The sequence below is a fragment of the Girardinichthys multiradiatus genome, chromosome 20 (genome assembly GCF_021462225.1).
Source record: "Girardinichthys multiradiatus isolate DD_20200921_A chromosome 20, DD_fGirMul_XY1, whole genome shotgun sequence".
Classification (NCBI taxonomy): Eukaryota; Metazoa; Chordata; class Actinopteri; order Cyprinodontiformes; family Goodeidae; genus Girardinichthys; species Girardinichthys multiradiatus.
In genome coordinates, this window is record NC_061812.1 from 45,158,559 (window position 1) to 45,181,050 (window position 22,492).

Genomic DNA, 22,492 nt, shown 5'->3' on the forward strand with positions numbered 1-22,492 from the left:
TGGATTATGTCTAGAAATGTTTGGTAAAATAAGAATAAAACAAAAGCTGAAAATAACACCATGCCTACATTGAAGAATGGTGGTGGCTCAGTTGTGCTCTGGGGCTGCTTTGCTTTCTCTGGCACAGGAAACCTGCAATGTGTGGAGGAAAGAATGGATTCAATGAAGTACCTGGAAATTCTGGGCATCTATGGCATGCCCTCTGTGAGGAGGTTAAAGCTTGGGGCATCATTGAAGCTTCCAACAGGACAATAATCCCATTATCTCCAAGTCCACCAATGCTTGGCTGCAGAAAAAGTCCAGAGTGGTCATATTTATTACCTTACTTGAGCTCTATTAAAAATCTCTGGTTGGAATATGCAAGACCAAGAATATTAACCAACTGGAGACCTGTACCCATGAGTAATGGACTAAGATTCATTGGGAATGCTAACAGAAACTGGTGTGTGGCTATGAATAATGTCTGCTGCAGATCATACTAACTGGGTGATCTACTGAGTGTTTGTCAAGAGGGGGTGGAATAAGTTTGAGACTGCAGTTGTCATTAAAAGGGAAATTGAATGTTTAATTTGGTGTGAGCTATTCAAAAATGAATCTCATAGTAGTTAACATAAAAGTAGTTTGTGGCCTTTTCCATCCAATTGATGATATGTTACAAAGGAAAAAGTGCATTTGTTTAGAAGCTATTATTAATGTGGGACTATCAGCAATGTGGTCTCCTTCAGCAAGGCACTAAGAACAGGCACTCAATGAAAGTTCAGTCATTGAACATTCATTGAACATTCAAGTGTTCAAGTAGAACACTTGAATTTATTATATTGTAATTCACAGAAAAAAAAATACAATTTCAAGGTTCAGTCCAGTGTTCATGTGTTATTAATTCTGCCATTTATTATTGCAGGTTAGATATATAGCTTTTTGGCCATTTCTGTTACTTTACTTTATTACGAATGACTTTTCATGCCCTTCCATATCAAATCTGAAATATTTAATCACTTCCCTCCTCTTACTAAACAGTTGCCAGTATTTTTCAACAACCTTCGGACTCTGTCTGGGCCTTTAAATCCACCACTCTGCCTGCTCAGAGTCGGTATAGAAGATATTTTATAGGATTCCTATCTTCTTTAAAAGGTAGAAAAGAAAAATATACCTAATATCAGCCGACAAACCCTTTCATGCCATCTGTTCTGTGATGAAAAAAAAAAACACTCAAATTATATTTAGATAATTGTTGTTTGTTTGTTTCATCCCTTTTTGGAAATGTCACAGCAAATGACCGCATTGCAATTCTGCACCAATTTTTATTCTTTTTTTTTTTCATTTGCCACAGAGATGAAATATTCCTGGGTTTTCAACGGCCATCGCAGCTTTCTGCAGCAGGACGCCCGGCGTTTCATTTCTCAGAGGACCGGTAACTTGTATGTAGCCAAAGTTGAAGCCTCAGATGTGGGGAATTACACGTGTGCAGTGAGAAACATGATGACCAACACCACAGTGTTCAGCTCTCCAGCCCCTGTGGTGGTGCGGAGGGACGGTAAGCATCTCCTGCCCACCGTCTGGTTATTCTGTGCACTGAACTGACACACACCTTCGTTAGGCGAGCAAGCAGAGGAGATGAATCGTTTGTTTGGAGCGTGACACTGTTTTTCTTTTTCAGCTTTTTGGCAGGGTTTTTACACATCCAAAAACCTCGGAGGGTTGCAGGGTTATGTGTGCGAGACAACCTCTGTATCTACATGAGGGAACAAATTTACATAACCAGACTGTAGGCTGGCTCATGCACAGCACAGAGCTTGAAACCAATGCAAATATCCACCACCCAGTTCTGGGTTTCACGTCATGCTTGCACTGCAGCAGATATGTAATACAAATTCACCTGTCCACTAACATGTTGTATGTGACCTCACCAAGCATGTTACTCATCCAGTGTCAGCCACAGTGACTTACATATGTATTCATGACAACAACCTTTTTTCACACTTTGTATTTTATTGGGATTGTATGTTACAAACACAACGTTGTGCAGAACTCTGAAGTGGAAGAACCATACACATTTAGATTTTTCTCTAAATCTTTAATTGTTTTACAAATTTTTTAAAAGTGCGGTGTGCATTTGTATTCAGTCTTTTTAATTTGATATCCCTAAATAAAATCTAGTGCAACCAATATCCTCCAGAAGTCACTTAATAAGATGACATGGTCCACCTGTGTGTAATTTGGGAAATGGAATTCATTAATTGGACAACTATTTTTTGTTGTAAGAAAGTAATAAAAGACCCCAGAAGTCATGTAGGAGACACAGCAGACGTGCGGAAAAAGTAGAGACCAAATGTAACAATTTTGACCCACTTCCAAAATGCTATGTGTGTGAGAAAATGAACATTGCAAAGGTTGAGAGGAGGTTGGTTTGGTTGCATGGGGAGTTTTTGTGTCAGAGTGAGATGTGGATGAGTTGGTGGGAGGGGTGAACGGCTCCTTTCAAACCTGCAGTAGAAGTTGTTAAGGTCATTTCCCAGATGAGTATTCTGCTGCGGGGGTGACATCATTCCAAACTGAAGTCTGATTGGCTCCCGAGAAGCTGTTTTTCTAGTTTCTCACAGTAGCTTCTATTAGCTACCATGATCTCCATGGTCAGCTGTTTTCTGGCTTCCTTATTCAGGGTCTGGTCCCTGCTGCTGTAAGCCTCTTATTTGGTCCTACATAACTTCCTTAGATATGAAGTGAACCATGGTTTATTCTTGTTGTATGTCCAAAAGGTCTTGGTCTCCACACACATCCTCACAAAAACTGATAGTTTGTCCAAGTCAGTCATGTCTTGCTGATGTAATTACAGTGAAAGGTGGATCTACAAAGGATTGTCTCAAAGAAGCTGAACAGAGATGCACAACACACTTTTTAGAATTGCATTTCTAAAAAAAAAAAAAAAAAGTAAAAAATCATTAGTCATTTTTCTTCTACTCATTAGTTGTGTCTATCACATAAATCACCAAAACATACATTTGTGTTTAAGGTTTGTTGTTGTAACATTAGAACATTTGAAAAAGGTTAAGCTGTATTCAGACTTTTGTATTGTTCTGTATGATACGGCTCATAAATTTATATTACTAGGCACATATTGAATTCTCACTTTTGTCTTTCTTTTGCCCCTCATTTAGTGGTGATGGGTGAATATGAGCCAAAGATTGAGGTTCAGTTTCCTGACACCCTTTATGTTTCCAAAGGATTGTCAGTAAAGCTGGAATGCTTTGCCTTAGGAAAGTAAGTTTCACACACATACCATAGTTCTCTAGGGGAGACGGGTTTGAAGAAGCTCTCTCTGCTGCAAAAAGCAAACAGTCACGGCGATATCAGCTCTTTGTGGTCAGCGTGACCTTGTGTGTGTCTCACCTCCGCAGCCCTGTGCCTTCCATCTCTTGGAGGAGAGCCGATGGAAATCCACTCCCTGGAAAGATTAAAATCAACCACTCCACCGGGGATCTGGAAATTCCATATTTTCGCCCAGAGGATGCCGGCGTGTATGAGTGTGTCGCTGAGAACAGCAGAGGGATGAATGCTGCCAGAGGGCAGCTGATATTCCAGAGTAAGAAAGATGTAACCTTTCATTTGTCACTCTTCAGCGTTAATGATGGGGATTTTTTACGTCTGTTTAAAGTGCTTACACTTTGTAGGATTAAATTAGCAGAATGAATGAATTTGGTTCTAATTTGTGACTGAATATATCACTTTAAACTCTGCAGGAGCTTACAGCTCCGGTAAAGTACCAGTGAGTTCATATCAGTGGTTTCCAATACCGAGAACCTTAACAGCTCTGCTGGAATCTTTCTACAGCATATTTTAATCATGTTTCAGTCCTGTTGAAGCCAAATGTTGATCAGTAATTTTTTTCTTGTCAGATTTCTCCAGATTCAGTGCTACATTTCTTCTCAGCCCAAATCTTTAATTTCAGCTGAGAAAAACAAGCACCTTCTTGTTCTGCAGCGGTTCTAAACAGTATTCCTTTGCACGTCCACTGATCATCCAGGCATTTAACCTGACAAAATACTTTGTTCAATAGCAATTGGTTGGACTGGATTTAAATTTCTCAGGTAACTGTGTAGGGGGAATGGACAAAAAACATTTTCATCTGATGCTTCTAACTATTAATGTATTTAAATAGAAAGAGACTCATTCAGTTTCATGATCAATCAAAAATCCACCAAATAATTATTTTCTACCATAATGTTTAAATTGCAGGGGGGCAAAAGTGAAATCAAGCCATGTGGATAAAATTACATCATGATGAAACACATGAATACCTATCTAATGTTAACTAATCACAGTTTACTGAAAAATTTTTTTATCTTGAATTTCTAAGTTATTGAAAAAAAAATCATTGCTACGTACTTTAAAATGTATTTACAGACATTCAGACAAGATTCTTTTAGAGCATAAAGACCAATACATAATCAGCAAGGACAGAGACGTTTGTTTTCTCCCCCAGGGGCTGCAAAAACAGGATCACGTCATTCTGTTCTTGCAGCCCATGTTTGGGAGTTCTTGACACATTCTGGGCAGAACTCTTTTCTGGCGTGTTGCAAGGTTTGAGGGCAAAGATAAAACCTTTTCTCTTTAGAATGGCCGGATTGGCAAAAATACACACAAAAATAAAAAAGAAAGTCCCACAGGATCCAAAGTGCTATTTGTGCCACCTCTAGTAAATTTTATTTCCTAATTTCCCTATACGGATACACATTTAATTTTCACTGTGATAACATGATGTAAACGCAGCTGATTTGGACTAATATTAGACTCCGAGAAGCAAGCAGGGTATTATCTTGTATTCTCTTCATCCTTCTTTCTTTCCTCCATTCTTTTCTCCTTCTCTCCCCTTTTCCTTTGTGCTCCACCTTTCTCTCTTTCGGGCTTCTTATTTTTTTCCTTTTTGTTTCTACTCCATGTCCGTAACAATTAATATAATCCCAAAGCAGTTTCTAATAAAGTTTCTTTTATAAATATCAATCAGAGCCTCAAAGCGTTAGCTGTAATGCTCCACTTGTGAAAGTAAATCTCTTGGGCTTCTTCTTAGCACTCAGACAACAATTCTGAGCGCTACTCTGCCGGACAGGACACGGTAAAAAAAAAAAAAAGGAAGTTCTGCTCTGAGTCCATTATTTCATACACGTATAGCTGAAGAAGATGCTGGGTTCTAGAGATGTACATAGATGATGGCATGTTAGATTTTTTGCCAAAACAAACAAACAAAAAAGGTTTTTTAATGATTTGTTTTTAATTAACAGAAATTATTAAAATATTAAATATATTATTATATAAATTATAAACACACACGATGTTAGGTGAGTTGTACCACAGTGGTCTATGTTGGGACCATAACTAGTCACATCTGAAATTATTAATATAATAGTTTTACTTTAATACATTCTCACAAAATTTAAATAGTGTAAGGTTCAGGACGGAGGACCCAGAATTTCAGCCAGAAACAGAATACAAGTTAAACGATTTATTCAGGAGCAGCGCACAAATACTCAGGACTCCACCAGCCGGGAACGGAGAGGCAGGTTAGTGGCTTGAAAAAGCTTAGGTAAATATATATGATTCCAAAGAAGCCACCCACCTTAACAGAGTCCGTGTAGGATGGAGGAATCAGAATAGGCTCCTTTGCGGGGTGCGGTCCTGGCAGTCTCCAGACCGGGAGGATCGGTGCAGAACACGCCGCCGCCAGAAGTCGGATTGCCGACAGGGGGAAAGATCCAAGGCTCGGTAGTCAAGGGGGGGCAGTAACTGGGTGAAGCCAGGGAGACAGACTCAGGCAGACAAATCCAGGGGTGAGGCAGGAGGCTTTGGTCGAGTGGCAGAAACAAGGTCGTAATCCAGAGGCGAGAGACATCCAATGAGGGTCAGGTAAGGCAGGGAAATCCAAGATGCAAAAAGTGGTCAAAAACGTGGTCAGGCAGGAAGGAATGCTGGACATCTACTAACTGGTAGGTTTTCGAAAATCTGGCACTGTCTGCCTGTCTGAGGGCTGAATATAACTGCAGAAAAACAGGTGCATGGCATGATTGATTGCACTCCAGTGCAGCAGCAGACAGGTGAAGCAGATTAGCCGATTACATGAAGACAGAGCAGGCAGACGGGCCAGAATCATAACAAATAGAGCAAAAATCATGGCATTTCAATATGGTTAAACAAAAACTGGAGTTCAGATAAAAATCGGAGGTGCTAACATGGAAGGAGTGCACGTTTAATTCCTGGATGAGACAAACAAACACGACATTTCCTGAACATCTCATATCAGTCATTCTGAAAACAAACTGTTTAATTGTTTATGTTGTGTCACTGTATTTAGGTTACAGTGTGGAGGTTTAGGGAAATACTTATGATAGTTCCTTACAACCACTGTAGTCACTGCAAAAAATAAAAACATTAAAAAAGCAAAAACCAAAAAACCATTTTACCTTGTAGAACACAAAAAAGCATTTTTTTTTAATGTAAAGAACAAACTGTTGCAAGAAATATTTCTGTGATAGATAGAGGGTTCATGATTTAGGTGGTACATTAACATTATTCAGATGACAAGGAATGTTTCTGTGTCCATCTGTTGTATGAAATTATAGAACAGTTTAAAGATAGAGAACAATGTCCAAACAAAACTCAGTTTAAAATAAATATAATTAGAAGATTTTCATATGGTAAAAGGATTTGTAAAGGAGTTAACTACTATTTGTATAAGTTACTGTAATGATTGTTCAGTAGCACACGATAATTACCTAGGTTACTGCACAGGGTAGGATAAAATAAGTATAATTTTTATCCTCTTTTTTTAAGCATGTACATCTGTTAAATATCTCATTTATGTCTTATTATGTATTTTATTTATTTGTTTTTACATATTCAAAATAACAAATCAATCAATCTCCCTTTCATAAATGTAAACCCTCATAAACAGGAATTACTCAAATAAAGTAAAAATAAATGCATTTAAACCTTTAAGTTCTTGACCCTGCTTTACACTAAGTGTAAGTACGTACTCCTTGTTCATGCCCTGTTATTGTATGCCAACTATAGTATGCCCCTGAGGCAGAGCTGCCACCGGGTGCAGTAAAACTTCTGCTAACAGTCCCAGCAGTGGCAGCAACTCTGGTCTACAATCAGTCAAAGACAAGTCATGTAATTCCTGCCTTTTATTGGATGCTATTCTGTGCCTGTAAAGTCAGTAAAGCCGGTCTGCACTGTGACGAAGGAGCCATCAACCTAAGCTGTGCAAAGCCTCTTTGTCATTATATGTCAATAAACAAATAGTTCTACAACGAAATATAGAAAAATAATCTTGGCCCAAACTCTTCTCTCATGTTTCCATCCATTCATTGTCTATACCAGCTTATAGATGCAGGCTTCCGGTGCAGTGGTCTTTGGGCGGGACACACCCAGAACAGATCGCCAGTCCATCACAGAGGAACACAGAGAAACATAATAAATAACCATGCCCACACACACTTACAGGTCCTTCTCAAAAAATTTGCATATTGTGATAAAGTTCATCATTTTCTATAATGTAATGATGAAAATTTAACATTCATATATTTTAGATTCATTGCACACTAACTGAAATATTTCAGGTCTTTTATTGTCTTAATACGGATGATTTTGGCATACAGCTCATGAAAACCCAAAATTCCTATTTCACAAAATTAGCATATTTCATCCGACCAATAAAAAAAAAAAGTGTTTTTAATACAAAAGACGTCAACCTTCAAATAATCATGTACAGTTATGCACTCAATACTTGGTCGGGAATCCTTTTGCAGAAATGACTGCTTCAATGCGGCGTGGCATGGAGGCAATCAGCCTGTGCCACTGAGGTCTTATGGAGGCCCAGGATGCTTCGATAGCGGCCTTTAGCTCATCCAGAGTGTTGGGTCTTGAGTCTCTCAACGTTCTCTTCACAATATCGCACAGATTCTCTATGGGGTTCAGGTCAGGAGAGTTGGCAGGCCAATTGAGCACAGTGATACCATGGTCAGTAAACCATTTACCAGTGGTTTTGGCATTGTGAGCAGGTGGCAGGTCGTGCTGAAAAATGAAATCTTCATCTCCATAAAGCTTTTCAGCAGATGGAAGCATGAAGTGCTCCAAAATCTCCTGATAGCTAGCTGCATTGACCCTGCCCTTGATAAAACACAGTGGACCAACACCAGCAGCTGACACGGCAACCCAGACCATCACTGACTGTGGGTACTTGATACTGGACTTCTGGCATTTTGGCATTTCCTTCTCTCCAGTCTTCCTCCAGACTCTGGCACCTTGATTTCCGAATGACATGCAGAATTTGCTTTCATCCGAAAAAAGTACTTTGGACCACTGAGCAACAGTCCAGTGCTGCTTCTCTGTAGCCCAGGTCTGGGGAATGCAGCACCTGTAGCCCATTTCCTGCACACGCCTGTGCACGGTGGCTTTGGATGTTTCTACTCCAGACTCAGTCCACTGGTTCCGCAGGTCCCCCAAGGTCTGGAATCGGCCCTTCTCCACAATCTTCCTCAGGGTCCGGTCACCTCTTCTCGTTGTGCAGCGTTTTCTGCCACACATTTTCCTTCCCACAGACTTCCCACTGAGGTGCCTTGATACAGCACTCTGGGAACAGCCTATTCGTTGAGAAATTTCTTTCTGTGTCTTACCCTCTTGCTTGAGGGTGTCAATAGTGGCCTTCTGGACAGCAGTCAGGTCGGCAGTCTTACCCATGATTGGGGTTTGGAGTGATGAACCAGGCTGAGAGTTTTAAAGGCCTCAGGAATCTTTTGCAGGTGTTTAGAGTTAACTCGTTGATTCAGATGATTAGGTTCATAGCTCGTTTAGAGACCCTTTTAATGATATGCTAATTTTGTGAGATAGGAATTTTGGGTTTTCATGAGCTGTATGCCAAAATCATCCGTATTAAGACAATAAAAGACCTGAAATATTTCAGTTAGTGTGCAATGAATCTAAAATATATGAATGTTAAATTTTCATCATGACATTATGGAAAATAATGAACTTTATCACAATATGCTAATTTTTTGAGAAGGACCTGTAGACAGTAGAAACACAAGATAGTTCAAGTTTTGTCTCATGAGACTTATTTTGTTTATTAAACTTTAATGTGCAATTCAAATCCCTCATATTTTGTCTTTTTTTTTTGTTTGCTTCACTTCCTAAAACATAAATATTTGAAAGAAAATGTCTAGGAAAAAGAAATTCCGTATAGGCACATTATTTTTTCCTGACTTTATGTGGATTCAGCCCCTTAACATAAAAAAATATTAGGAAATAACAGTCTTTGGCTGGAAGGGATGCACCCATCAGAGTTTTGTGGCCAATCTCTAATCTTGTTGATGGCCGACTTGACCCACATGCAGAAAAACACGATTAAACAGAGAAGCGTTTCAGAAGCTTTATATGCGGAACCAGGTACTGGAAACAGAGGCTGCTGAGCGACTGCAAGAGAAAACGAACGCAGGTAAGACACCACAACAGAAACCTTAAAAAGTACTCTACGAGAGAGCTTACGTCAAGTTGAGTTAGGTCCGCCAGGGAGAGAGGTTGTGATCCTGGAGGGGCAGCAAGCAACACTGCACCATCAGAGCAAGGTAGTCCTGAGAGGTACGGAGGAGGGTGGACAGGGTTCGCCTGAAGCTGTGAAGCAAACGTCTAATCCAGCTGCCAGCGGAGAAAAAAGCGAGAATCCAGAGTCCTTAAACTGTTAGAAAGTTCTCCTGAGATCTCTTAACGATCGAGGCTTGGGTAACCTGAGACAAAAAAACAGACTATTAGTCAAGGGAAAAAACAGTCTTCTCAGAGAAGCAAACTTCTCAAAACCATGAAATTGGCCAGGTTGAATACCACGAAGAGGCAAACACTCAGGCGTCGAAGTACTGGTTCGCCTCCCTCTTATAGTCCTCCAGCTGATGACAACATGCGAAACACCTGACCACCCTAATGTTTCAGCTCCTAACGCCCCTACTGGTGAAAAAGGGTTAGTAGCAGGCAAAATGACCAGGATCTGACAAATCTTTGGTATTTGTAAAAGTTTGACCTACCTATGATTAATTTAGCCTCTTCCAGTTTCTCTTAATTAGATTTAAAATATTCCTCTCTCAGCTTCCTGCTCTGAGCGGTCATTAATAACAGAAGCGACATCCCACTGTGTGAGAACAGTTGCCATACTGAACTATTATTTTCAAACAAAAAGAAAATGAATAGCAGAAATAACAGATCTAAGCCGTGTTTATCATCTTATTTTAGCAACTAGTACAATTAGCATTACTCAATGCAACCATCAGTCTCTGTTTTGTTCCCTTGATTCTTACCTTAAAGAAAGGCTGCCAACATTTCTATATTCTGCCTGTTCTGTCAGACAAAGTTTGGAAGCTCATATGGATAAAGCAGGGCAACTTAGAAATTAAATGTCCATCCTTTCTGCTTTCTACTCAGACTGGCCTTGGGTCAATTCGGTTCTTCACCAGTTTAACGAAAGTCTTAAAGGAAAATTGTTGAAGTTGGTTTCTTTTTGTGACTGAAAAATTTAAGTAAAAAAAACAACCAAATGTACAAAAGAGCATGGGATGAGAATGAGCAGAACCCACTGAAGTCTAGCTCTCTGTTGGGTAGCATAAATAAACAGCTGACATCCCTTCATCCCTTCAGAGAAAATGCATATACCTGCAAAACAGCGCCTTTCAGCTTTTGTGCGTTCTGTGAAAAGCTTTTGAAATACCCTAATATAGCTAACTTTAAGGCTTCTTTACTCAGTAACAGTCTGCACACCAAAGAGTGTGCAGTCAGAGTGACCTGGTAGTTCTTATTTTACTAATCAAAAAAAAGATAGATACTCGCAGAAACAAGATTGCATGAGTTTAAGTCAGTGTCAAGCTGACTGTTTTTGACAATCTTTGTTTTTTACTCTCTTGAAAGCTGATATTTGCCTGTTTTCTTTTCAGATGTTGAACATCTTCAATGGACCCAGATACTGAAAGATGCCCATATGGCCATTGATGCAAACCTGCAGTGGGAATGTAAAGCCATCGGTAAACCTAAACCTAGATATCGATGGCTGAAGAATGGTCAGCCACTGACAGCAAAGGTAAGATATTCTGTTTATTCTGCACTTAATGTTGAAAAAGGACACAGCTGCAATCACCTTGTGTGTTATTTTCAGGAGAGAGTTCATGTTGATGCTGGCAGACTGACTATATCCACGATCCGTTTGTCAGACTCAGGGATGTATCAGTGTGTGGCAGAGAATGAATATGGATCTCTGTATGCTAGCGCTGAGCTAAAGGTTGTAGGTAGGTTCCATTCACTGTGATCTACAATCAAGGCACAACCAGTGCAGAGCCTCAGTCTACGTAAACCTATGAGAGCAGAATAAATAATCTCTTCACAGAGCCCTGGCCTTTGCTTTTTTATATATATAATCACTTCAAACAATCAGCCAATCTGGTGGTTAAATGAAATGTCTATAATTGCTGGTGACACATTTGACATTTTGGCTGATGCACAGTTGTTGGCCCTCTACAAAACGAGGCAGACGGCCTTAACACGGATTTTTTCCTCAGCCTCGCCACCTGACTTTACCCACCGGCCTGTGAAAAAGTCAACAGTGATCCAGAGAGGGGGAGAGGTGGTGTTAGAGTGCCGGCCCAATGCTTCCCCCAGGGCCATGATTTCTTGGTGGAGAGGGGGCGAGCTCCTGAGGAACAGTAAGAGGTAGGTTAAAGTAAGCGCTGCAGTCAGAACACTTACATGTTTCATCATTCAAATCCTTTTTTTATACAGAGCTCTTTTTATGGACAACATATAAAATATCCAAAAAGTAAAAACAAATATTTAATATTTATTTATGACGATATGAATTCTGGCCAGATCACAGAGCGTCATGTTTGCAAAGAACAGTGCTGTTTGCGTCAGGCAGATTATGTGAAAAAGATGGGAGGAGGTACTGAGGGAGTGACAGCCAGCATCACATGATACATACACACACTACAAACACATTTTTTTTTACACACAGAGATGGATGTGCAAAAAACAGATTGAATAATGGCAGTGCAGAAAAAGACATTAACATTGCAAAATGTAAAAAAGTACAACGGATGTTAAATATTTTCATAGGGCACTATATATCCAAAAAAGGTATAAAAACAAAATATTTGGACTTTAGTTCTTGTTGTCGAAGACGTTTTACCCTCTCATCAGAAGGGCTTTCTCGATTTTGATAGGGCATTGAAAGTGCTGCTGATAGCCTGGATCAGTGAGAGATCCACTGAAATGTTTTAGTCACATGCAAAAAGCTTGGTTCGAAACTGACTCGGTATCAGGCTTAAAGTTGATCTGTATGTATTTGAAATATGAAATCTGAGTTCTCCTTCTTTGTTTAGAGTTGTTTTGTCTCAACTGCAGTGTTCTTTGAAAGCTTCGGATTAGATTTACACCACTGTGTGAGACGTGCAAAGCTATTATTTAACTGGTGCAAATACAAAGATGACATGTTAACATCTGAGCAAAAATATTTATTTTTCTATCCAGCAGATACATTTTGGAAACATTGCTGTTCAGATTTTCAAGGACAATTTCTTTCTACTGATAAGACAAAAGGTGCTTTCTAATTCTCATGTTTCTCTCTGGTGAGGGGAAAAGGTTTCTGACAGGATTTTTCAGGCTTATCACTTGCATCATGATTAGGACTCTGTTTTCTGTTGATTCCAAGGCTCTTCATCTTGCTCAGTGACTTGCCAATCAGCAGGAAAAAGAAGAGAGAAACTGTCCTTTTTTTTCTCTTTTGTAAATGATGCTTCAGGATTTTCTAAATGATGCCCCAAGCTTTTCAAAAATATGCTTCAGAATTCATCAATCTAAGCTTGACTTTGATTGATGAATCCTAAAGCATTTTTCTTTGTTGCTCCAGCTTTGCTGCATGTTGTAACGTTATTTGTTCTTAATATGAAGCTCAATAAGAAGGATTCATCATATTTACTGATAAACCTGTCCTTATTTACAGTGCCTTGCGAAAGTACTCGGCCCCCTTGAACTTTCCAACCTCTTGCTACATTTCAGACTTCAAACATAAACATATTTAATGCCGTTAATGAAAACCCCACATGCAGGCACGTTCTTGGAACCAAATGGCACCAAAAGCAGTCTTCAGAATAGAAAAAAAGCAGCAAAGTACACTCACCGGCCACTTTATTAGGTACACCTTGCTAGTACTGGGTTGGACCCCCTTTTGACTTCAGAACTGCCTTAATCCTTCGTGGCATAGAAGGTACTGGAAACATTCCTCAGAGAGTTTGGTCCATACTGACATAATAGCATCACACAGATGCGGCAGATTTGTCGACTTTTTTCCAATCTTCTATTGTCCAATTTTGGTGAGCCTGTGTGAATTGTAGCCTCAGTTTTCTGAGAGATTCTCTTCTGCATGCCTTCGTGGTAACGGGTGGCTATTTGAGTTACTGTTGCCTTTCTATCAACTCGAACCAGTCTGGCCATTCTCCTCTGACCTCTGGCATCAACAAGGCATTTGCACCCACAGAACTGCTGCTCACTGGATATTTTCTCTTTTTCAGACCATTCTCTGTGAATCCTAGAGATGGTAGTGTGTGAAAATCCCAGTAGATCAGCAGTTTCTGAAATACTCAGACCAGCCAGTCTGGCACCAACAACCATGCTACGTTCAAAGTCACTTAAATCACCTTTCTTCCCCATTCTGATGCTCGGTTTGAACTGCAGCAGATCATCTTGACCATGTCTACATGCCTAAATGCATTGAGTTGCTGCCATGTGATTGGCTGATTAGAAATTTGTGTTAACGAGTAGTTGGACAGGTGTACCTAATAAAGTGGCCGGTGAGTGTAGAAAAACAAAAAGACAATGAAACAGTGCAATCTCCTCAAAAAGCTGTTTTGTACATGGCATTTGATATGTTTTTGCACTGGATTCACAAAGCAGATTGCACTAAATACTTGTACTGGAGAACACCTTGCAAATATTTATGTGTCAGGTTGCATTTCTACTGTTTTCAGCCAACACAGATGCAGAACTGAAGCAGAACAGATAGAGGGCTTTTTGTTCTTTTCATTTTTATTTTAATGAAGAAATAAACCCTGCGTTTCCTAAAAAAACATTTACATGCTGTTTACTTTAAAGAAAATGCAACTCATAAAATTACTGTAAAAATGAATGCATTGGTCCATCAGGATTGCACCTATCCGAGACACAGGATGACTGGCTCATCAACTACTGTGGGTTGCGAAAGGCAATCCATTCTATAATTTTGCTAAGAGCTCTGAGAGAGTGACATGGACGGGAGCTGTGTACTGCCTGTACCCATACAGCTGCTGACCAAACTGGGGTTAACAACAGCTAGCTATGTCAGATGGAATTGGCAAACCAATCCGGACTCTCCCAGACCTATCCCAATTAAAAGGAAGTATAATAGGTTACCTTTAAATGAAGAATATTTAATAGATTTTTACAGACTAACCTTTCTTCAAGATGGTTACTATGGATGAAGCCGCTTTACATGTTCCATCAGTATGTGTTTTGTTGTGTTTTCAAGCTTGCAAGCAAAACTATTGTTATGTGCTTCAGTGATTGCTATTACATATTTAGGCCAGTGGTGTCATGGTCAGACGGGGAAAAGAGGAATAGGAGAAGGAGGAGAAGATTTAATGTGATAGAAAAAGAATAATAAAGAAGAGTTACAAGAAACTATTGTCTCCAGTGTTTTATGCAAATTACTACAAATTCGCAACAAGGATGAGCGCTTCAGTACCTAGCCCACCACATTTCCTGCAACATGTTGGTGAACCGCCAATACCATTTGTTATATGGCGGATGTTTTTTGCTAACTACATGCTCGTGATAAATGCTACAGGAGACACATGGCCAGATGCTAGTCAACGCGCCGTTCTGCTACATTGCTTGGGTCCAGAGGGACAACTGCAGTTCTACATGCTGTTGAAAGGTACAACATTTGCTGAAGCCATGGCTGCTCTTGAAATAAATTTTGTTTCCAAAAATGAATGTGGTGGCATGCAGACAGTGTTCAGACAATGTGTTCAACGTCATTGTTTCATATGTGGATCTGACAAACACCTGGCTAATGATTAAAACTGTCCTGCAGCAAAAGGTAAATGTGACAAATGCAATAGAAAATGACATTTCACCAGAGTTTGTAAATCAGCTGTTGCTGTAGCAGGCATTATTGAACCAGTGGACGCATCTGAATGGGTGAGTCTTGAGGCTTTGCATGGATCTGTGTGAACCTAACAAATAATAATAATGGACTTCATCCTCCTTACTCATATGGTGAATTTATTCACACAACTGGCTGTTGCTATAAACTTCAGCCAGATAGATCTAAGCTCAGCGTACCATCAACTGCCTCTTCACCCTGACAGCCGGAGTCTGAAAGATTTTTAACTCCTGAAGGACTCTTTCAGTTCACTGGAGTTCCATTTGGAATTGCTTCAGCACCATCTGCCTTCCAGAAAATGATGCACACAGCTCTGAAGGACTAATCAGGAGTACAGACCTATTTAGACAACATTATAGTTTATGGACATTCCAAAGACCATGACAAAAACCTACAGGTTGTTCTCCAGTGCCTGAAGGAAGTTGGTCTGCAGATCAACAAAAGTTCTTTCAAATGGACACATTTTCAATTTTCTGAACACATCATTTCAGGGGAGGGCCTGCGCCCTACCCCAGACCACACGAATGCCATTGCTAAAGCTCCTGCTCCTAAGGACATAGCTGCATTCCGTTCCTTCTTAGGCTTAACTTAATATTCAACTAATTTCCACGAAATTATGCAACTGTAGTTGAGCCACTCCAAAGGCTACTTCGGCCAAACAACATGGCCAACCTGGGATGGTCGGATGTAGCAAATTACTACTGAAAGGCCCAGCACCGGCCATCCAAACCTGCCGACGTTCATCACCACAGATGCCTGACTATGGTCTAGCGGCTGTTCGGACGCAACTATACTCAGACAACATGGAACGGATTGTTGCCTTTGGTTCCCACACCTGTCTCCGGCTGAGAGGAAATGTTGCACAATCAAAAACAAGGACATTGCTGTTGGAATAATTGAATATAGATTTATCTTATATATTTTCCTTTTCTTTAACTTGACTATTTGATCTTTATAACCTTTCATGATGTATGTGTGAGTATGAGTTTGTCTGCAGGCAAGGATCAAAGGTGGAGCTGGGAAGGAAGCAGTCACAGATGAGAGTGTCATAAAGAGGGTGGCTGATTGTGCTGAACAGAAGACACACTGATCTTAAGATGGAGGGAGACTGTGGAAGTGTGTTATTACAAGATACGGTGTTTATGACCTGTTTACGATGCAGCTGTTTTTCCCATCCTTAGAGAGCAACATTCATTGTAAATAGGGAACCCCTAAAGATAATAAAAAGCGAGGAGCGGACAGATGGTTTTCAGAGCGGTAGGAGATTTGTAACTGAAAAACACTTCTCGGTCTGTTCTCCTCCTCTCAGAGTGTCCTGAGTTAATAAACTAAGACTAACCATTCTTGCAGGATGTCAAAAGTAAATCAGTCCCTGCCGGATGAAGTCAAACATTACTTCCTGGTGTGCCATGAATTAGCAGCAGAATTGCCTCTGATATTTAGAGGAACTCTGCTCATAGTGCCTAAATCTCTGCTAAGAAAAGGTGTACAGTTGGCCCACGAAGGACAACACGGCATGATTCCCACCAAACAATGCCTTAGAGAACTGTACTGGTGGCCACACATGGATGAGTTGTCCACAGAATTCTGTCGGCATACCCAACCAGACAAGGCATGTGATAAAACAGCTGCTGTTTCACATGCCCCATTAGAACCTGTTGATGTCGACGTTGTTGGTCCATTTGAATGTGGAACCTACAACTGCAGGTTTACCATCACCCTTGTTGACTATTTTAGTACGTGGCCTGAAGTTGCATTCACATCAAACACCACAACTGCAACTGTGATCACATTTTTAACTTCTTTTGTTGCCCAAGTAGGAAACCCCTGCACCATTACTACTGACAATGGCCCGTAGTATGCATCCTCTGACTGTGCAGATATTCTGTCTGAAGGTGGAATTAAGCACATCAGGACAAGCTATACCATCTTCAGAAGAACAGATCTGCAGTAGACACTGCCAGGCATCTGACATTAAAAACGATGCAAAACAAATGTGAAGTTGATCTCAGTTTCTATGCTTAGTTTCAGTTAAGGCCTCTAACATACAGGGGTTGGACAATGAAACCGAAACACCTGTCATTTTAGTGTGGTAGATTTCATGGCTAAATTGGCCCAGCCTGGTAGCCAGTCTTCATTGATTGCACATTGCACCAGTAAGAGCAGAGTGTGAAGGTTCAATTAGCAGGGTAAGAGCACAGTTTTGCTCAAAATATTGAAATGCACACAACATTATGGGTGACATACCAGAGTTCAAAAGAGGAAAAATTGTTGGTGCACGTCTTGCTGGCGCATCTGTGACCAAGACAGCAAGTCTTTGTGATGTATCAAGAGCCACAGTATCCAGGGTAATGTCAGCATATCACCAAGAAGGACGAACCATATCCAACAGGATTAACTGGGACGCAAGAAGAAGCTGTCTGAAAGGGATGTTCGGGTGCTAACCCGGATTGTATCCAAAAAACATAAAACCATGGCAGCCCAAATCACCAGAACAAAAACAGAATTCAAAAACAGAATTCAGAGCGGGCGACCAGGGGGTCGTCCCCAGCAGGCACAGAGTTCAGGCGGGCGACCAGGTGGCCGTCCCCAGCAGGCACAGAGTTCCGGCGGGCGACCAGACCTGCACCACAAAGTTCCGGGTGGTCGGTGGCGAAGCCGTGGCGGCCTGCGACGGGAACCTGCAGGTAGGTCAGGAGGCCGACAGAGGAGAGTAGAGGCCCCCCAAAAACACTGTGGAACCCCAGAGGCGTGGAGCCTGGCGAACCCTCAGAGGCAGAAGCAGAGCCTGACGAACCCTCAGAGGCTGAAGCTGAGACGTCGCCGAGACCCTCAGTGGCGTAAGCAGAGGCTGAGTTGTCGCCGAGACCCTCTTTGGCATGAGCAGAGGTTGAGGCGTCGCCGAGACCCTCAGTGGCGTGAGCAGAGGCTGAGGCGTCACCGAGACCCTCTGTGGTGTGAGCAGGAGCTGAGGCGTCGGCCGGACCCTCAGTGACGTGAGCAGGAGCTGAGGCGTCAGCCGGACCCTCAGTGACGTGAGCAGGAGCTGAGGCGTCGCCGAGACCCTCAGTGACGTGAGCAGGAGCTGAGGCGTCGGCCGGACCCTCAGTGACGTGAGCAGAGGCTGACTTAGGGTCAGGCGTCATGTCAGGCTGTGGTGTGTCTGGCCTGGAGTGAGGCTGCTCTGCAGCAACGCTCTCGAGACCTGACTTGGGCTGCAGCAGCGCTCTGGAGACCTGACGTGGGCTGCTCTGCAGCAGCACTAGCAACAGCTCCTTGGAGTCCTGGCGTGGGCAGCTCCCTGGAGTCCCGGCGTGGGCTGCTCTGCAGCAGCAGCACTCTGGAGACTTGACATGTGCAAAGGTGGGCAGCAGTGAACAAGCCTTAATGCAGTCTCATAGTCCCTCTCCACCTGCCTGATTCTCTCCATCAGCTCCGGATAGGAATACATGAGGCTGGTCTTCCTTAAGCTCTTTATATGGCGAGCAAAAAACCTTAACCGCTGCTCCAGCTCATCAGGTATTGCCTCAGAACACCGAGCTGGAGCGAGCGAAGACGGCATGGGCGGAGCTGCAGCGAGCCTGGCAGACAGTGCTGTGGCAGACGAAGATGCAGGCTTACTTGCCGCATCGAGCCTGGGAGACAGTGCTGTGGCAGTAGTGGAGAGGGTAGAACCTCCAGGTCGGTCGGCAGATTCCTCATCGCCTCCTCCTTCTGCCGTTCAACCCAGCGATCCAAGGCTTCTGCCTTCAGCGTGTCCGCGGGGTCCGTGGTTGGCGGAAACATTCTGTTACGGTTTGTGAGATATAGGACCCCCGAATGCAGACCAGAAGGCAGCATGACGGTAAGTGCCAAAGATTTAATAACAAAAAACTCACTCACTACAGGAGGCAGGAACAAAACAAACGGGCAGGCATGATCAAAAAACAAGACTTGAGCATGAAAACAAGACATGAGCATGAGAAATGTTTCCGCGATGAACAACTGAACAGGAGTGTATATATGGAGTGAAAACCAGGTGGAGCAAGGAGACAGATTAACTTGGACAGGTGAACCGAATAAACTTAATTGACAGAACATGAACAAGATGAAAAAACTAAAGCATGACCAGGAAAATAACAGAAGCATGATTCAAAATCTAAGAAGAATAATAACAAAAGAACGAGTCAAAACCTTAACTGTGAAAAACATAAGAAAAACCAAAAACCAAACGACCCCAAATCATAACAGGATGTGCGGGACCTTTAGGTTAAACACACAATGATAAAAATAATCTGATGAGTGTTTCTGATGGAAGTAATGCCATGATAGTTATCTACTGCACATATCATATTACCTGCTTATAACCATTCTACACACCCTGGCTTCACAATTGTCCCTTTAAGAAGCATGGGTAAATCCTGCATATTGACATTGTAAAGGTGTATGGGTAATAGATTAGGGCTTTCTCTTGCAAGCTTAGATAGACCTTTGGCAGGTTTGTCTTGAACTGGTAGAAATTTTGAAACCTACGGCCTGCAGATGTATCCCTTTGAAACAGCCAAAGTTGATCCCTTTTAAAGTTAGGTACCCCTTGAAGGTTCATCAGCAAATATTGGGATTATTGCCTCCTTTCAATAGTAGAGGACAGTTTTTTAACCCAAAGCATAAAATGCAGTTTTACTAGATTGATTCGTCTTCAACACATATAGTTGTATACGTTTCTGTTTGTTCCGCACCTCATTTCCCTTCGGGCCATGTTCTCAGTGCACTTCCATCCCTCAGAGTTTGATATTTTTGTCAATAAATCAGCACAAAGCACCATGTGTCAGACATGCTCTTTGCTTCTAAGTTTGGCCCAAGTTAATACATATTTATTCCTGGGAGCTAGTATGAAATCATTTGATTTCTGAATCAGATGTTCGTCACAATTCAGTTCTGTTTAGAAAATTATAACCTGCCTAAATATGCATGTTTACAAGTTTTCTGACTTGGCTGTTTGGAGCCCAAATGACCATTTTAGGCTAATAAAAGATCAAATGGGATCCACTGATGTAAAAGAATGACTGCTGGTTGTTGGCAAAGCCAGTTACTAGATTTAGTGAGCAATTACTTTCCAGATAGCTATCCCTTTTTAATGACTAAAATCTTCATTTAAAAATCTGCATCTCTCATTTGCTCAAGTTTTGATATTAAACAGTTAGGTGTAACAAAAAAGCAACAAACAGGAATCTGTAAGGGGGCAAATACGTTTTTCACAGCATTAGTCAAAGCCTAGCTTATACACATTCCTGCCATTGTAATTGGCTTTTGGTGTTCGGTGGTTCTCAGGTTTGTAAACACAAGGCACTAAAACTAAGGGTAGACTGTCACCATTAAATAAAACGAGTGCAAAAAGCAGGAGAGCCGTCAAAGTGTTACCTACCGTGTTGCTGAAAGCTGGTTAGGGCTGTTCATCTTAAAGTAAATACCAGGGTCAGTTGTTGCCTTGCTATGTTGCTAAGGTACCTTATCGCTTTCTGTTTTACCTAAAAGTGAACTAAAACAAAGATATCAGTGTACAAATTGTTGCTGAACCTTTGTCTCAATCAATGGACAGTGACAGTAATTAAACGCTGTCACTATATAGTGTTTTGCAGAAGTATTCACATCCCTTTTCACATTCTATGACACTACAAGAATGAACTTCGAGATTTTTCTTTGTGACAGTTTAGACAGACCAACATTAAGTAGCAACTAATGATTTTATGATGCCCCTAAATAAAATCCAGTACAACCACTGGCTTTCAGAGGTCACCTAATTAGCCACTAGTCTATCAGTAAAATAAAAAAGTTTCTGTAAAAACTGAGTTCTTCTGTGAAGGCTTTTAGAGGTTTGTTACAAAACACTAGAAAACAGCCAGAATCATGAAGACCATGAAGCACATCTTACTCATGATAACTCTTCAGGCGCTGCAGAGATCCACAGCTAAGGGAGTAAAAGAGCTATTACTCCACAAATCCAGCCTTTATGGAAGAGTGATAAGAAGAAAGCCATTGTTGAAAGAAAGTACAAGGTTGCAGTATACCTTGAGTCATTAAGGGATAACACAAACAAATGAAAGAAGGTGGTCTGGTCAGATGAGACTAAAATGAATATTTCTGGCCTGCATGAAAAATTAGCAAATTAGCAATGCATTATCTGTATAATATTGTAGTGTCAGCATCATGGTCATACTGCCAGATCTACAATGGATTGCTTTAGATCAAAACATATTCACCTGTTAAAATGGTCTAGTCAAAGTCCAGACCTAAATGCAGTTATGAGTAAATGCCAAGACTTGAATATTGATGTTCACACCCTCCATTCCATCTGACTGAGCTTAAGCTATTTTGCAAAGACAGATTTCAGTGTGTAGATGTACAAGGTTGATAGAGACATACTTGCAGCTGTAATTCTAGCAAAATGTAGTTACAGAGTGTAATGATTCAGTGACACTTAGTACAAATACACGATACACGTTTTGGATTTTCGTTAGATTTTTCCACAATTATGCACTACTTTGTGTTGGTCTGTGATATTAAATCCCAATAGAATGCATTGAAGTTTCTAGTTGTAACGTGAGAAAACATGAAAACGTTCCAGAGCTATTAAAACACTTCCAAACCGCTATACAAGCAAGGTCATAAATTAGTATAAATTAGTATTTCTTTCACGTTAATTGAATTTGCAACTGTATATTTATTTAGATAAAATCCTAACATTTGCAGTAATAGTATTGGGAGGTAATAGTATTGTGTCCCAGAAGCCATCTTATCTCTGAATGTTCCCGAGTGTTTAGGCTGCCTCTCTGGTTTCACACCTCACTGCCTCAAAACTATTGCGCTGTTGTGTGTCCAATTAATATGTGCACTTAATCTGTTGTACTATCAATACCACACTGACCCTACCGCAAATCTGTTATGCCTCAGCTTAGATAACGTTTTCTGCATCATATTCAAAAATAAATAGATGAAAATGTCAAAAATGTATATGTCAAAAAACCAGGAATTTGTTCATATGATTTATATAGTGACTTTAATGAAGAAAAGTCTTCATTATATTTTCTTATGTTTTCCTGCTCCCTTCAGACAGATGATCCTGGAGGATGGCACTCTTCGCCTCACCAACATCTCCAAATCTGAGGAGGGCAGTTACACGTGTGTGGCCAGAAATCATTTTGGTGCTTCCAGCAGCACAGGATCGCTGGTAGTGAAAGGTATTTTCATTTGTTTGCCACAAGTTTCTCCTGTTTAAATTTTGTTAGCAGG

At 41.0% G+C, this 22,492-nt stretch overlaps 1 protein-coding gene and 1 long non-coding RNA gene across 2 annotated transcripts in view; one reads left to right on the plus strand and one right to left on the minus strand.

Moving 5' to 3' along the window:
* Positions 1–22,492, plus strand: part of LOC124856364 (contactin-3) — a 253,125-nt gene that overhangs the window by 151,745 nt on the left and 78,888 nt on the right. The window contains exons 6-12 of the mRNA XM_047346720.1: positions 1,331–1,534; positions 3,156–3,258; positions 3,396–3,580; positions 10,968–11,110; positions 11,186–11,315; positions 11,586–11,736; positions 22,313–22,440. Coding sequence (XP_047202676.1) covers positions 1,331–1,534; positions 3,156–3,258; positions 3,396–3,580; positions 10,968–11,110; positions 11,186–11,315; positions 11,586–11,736; positions 22,313–22,440 — 1,044 coding nt within the window. The remainder of the gene's footprint in view (positions 1–1,330; positions 1,535–3,155; positions 3,259–3,395; positions 3,581–10,967; positions 11,111–11,185; positions 11,316–11,585; positions 11,737–22,312; positions 22,441–22,492) is intronic.
* On the minus strand, positions 9,110–10,708 carry LOC124856366. The gene is made up of 2 exons (XR_007035310.1): positions 9,538–10,708; positions 9,110–9,465 (listed from the first exon to the last, which is right to left on the minus strand). It is a non-coding gene; the product is annotated as an uncharacterized LOC124856366 (long non-coding RNA).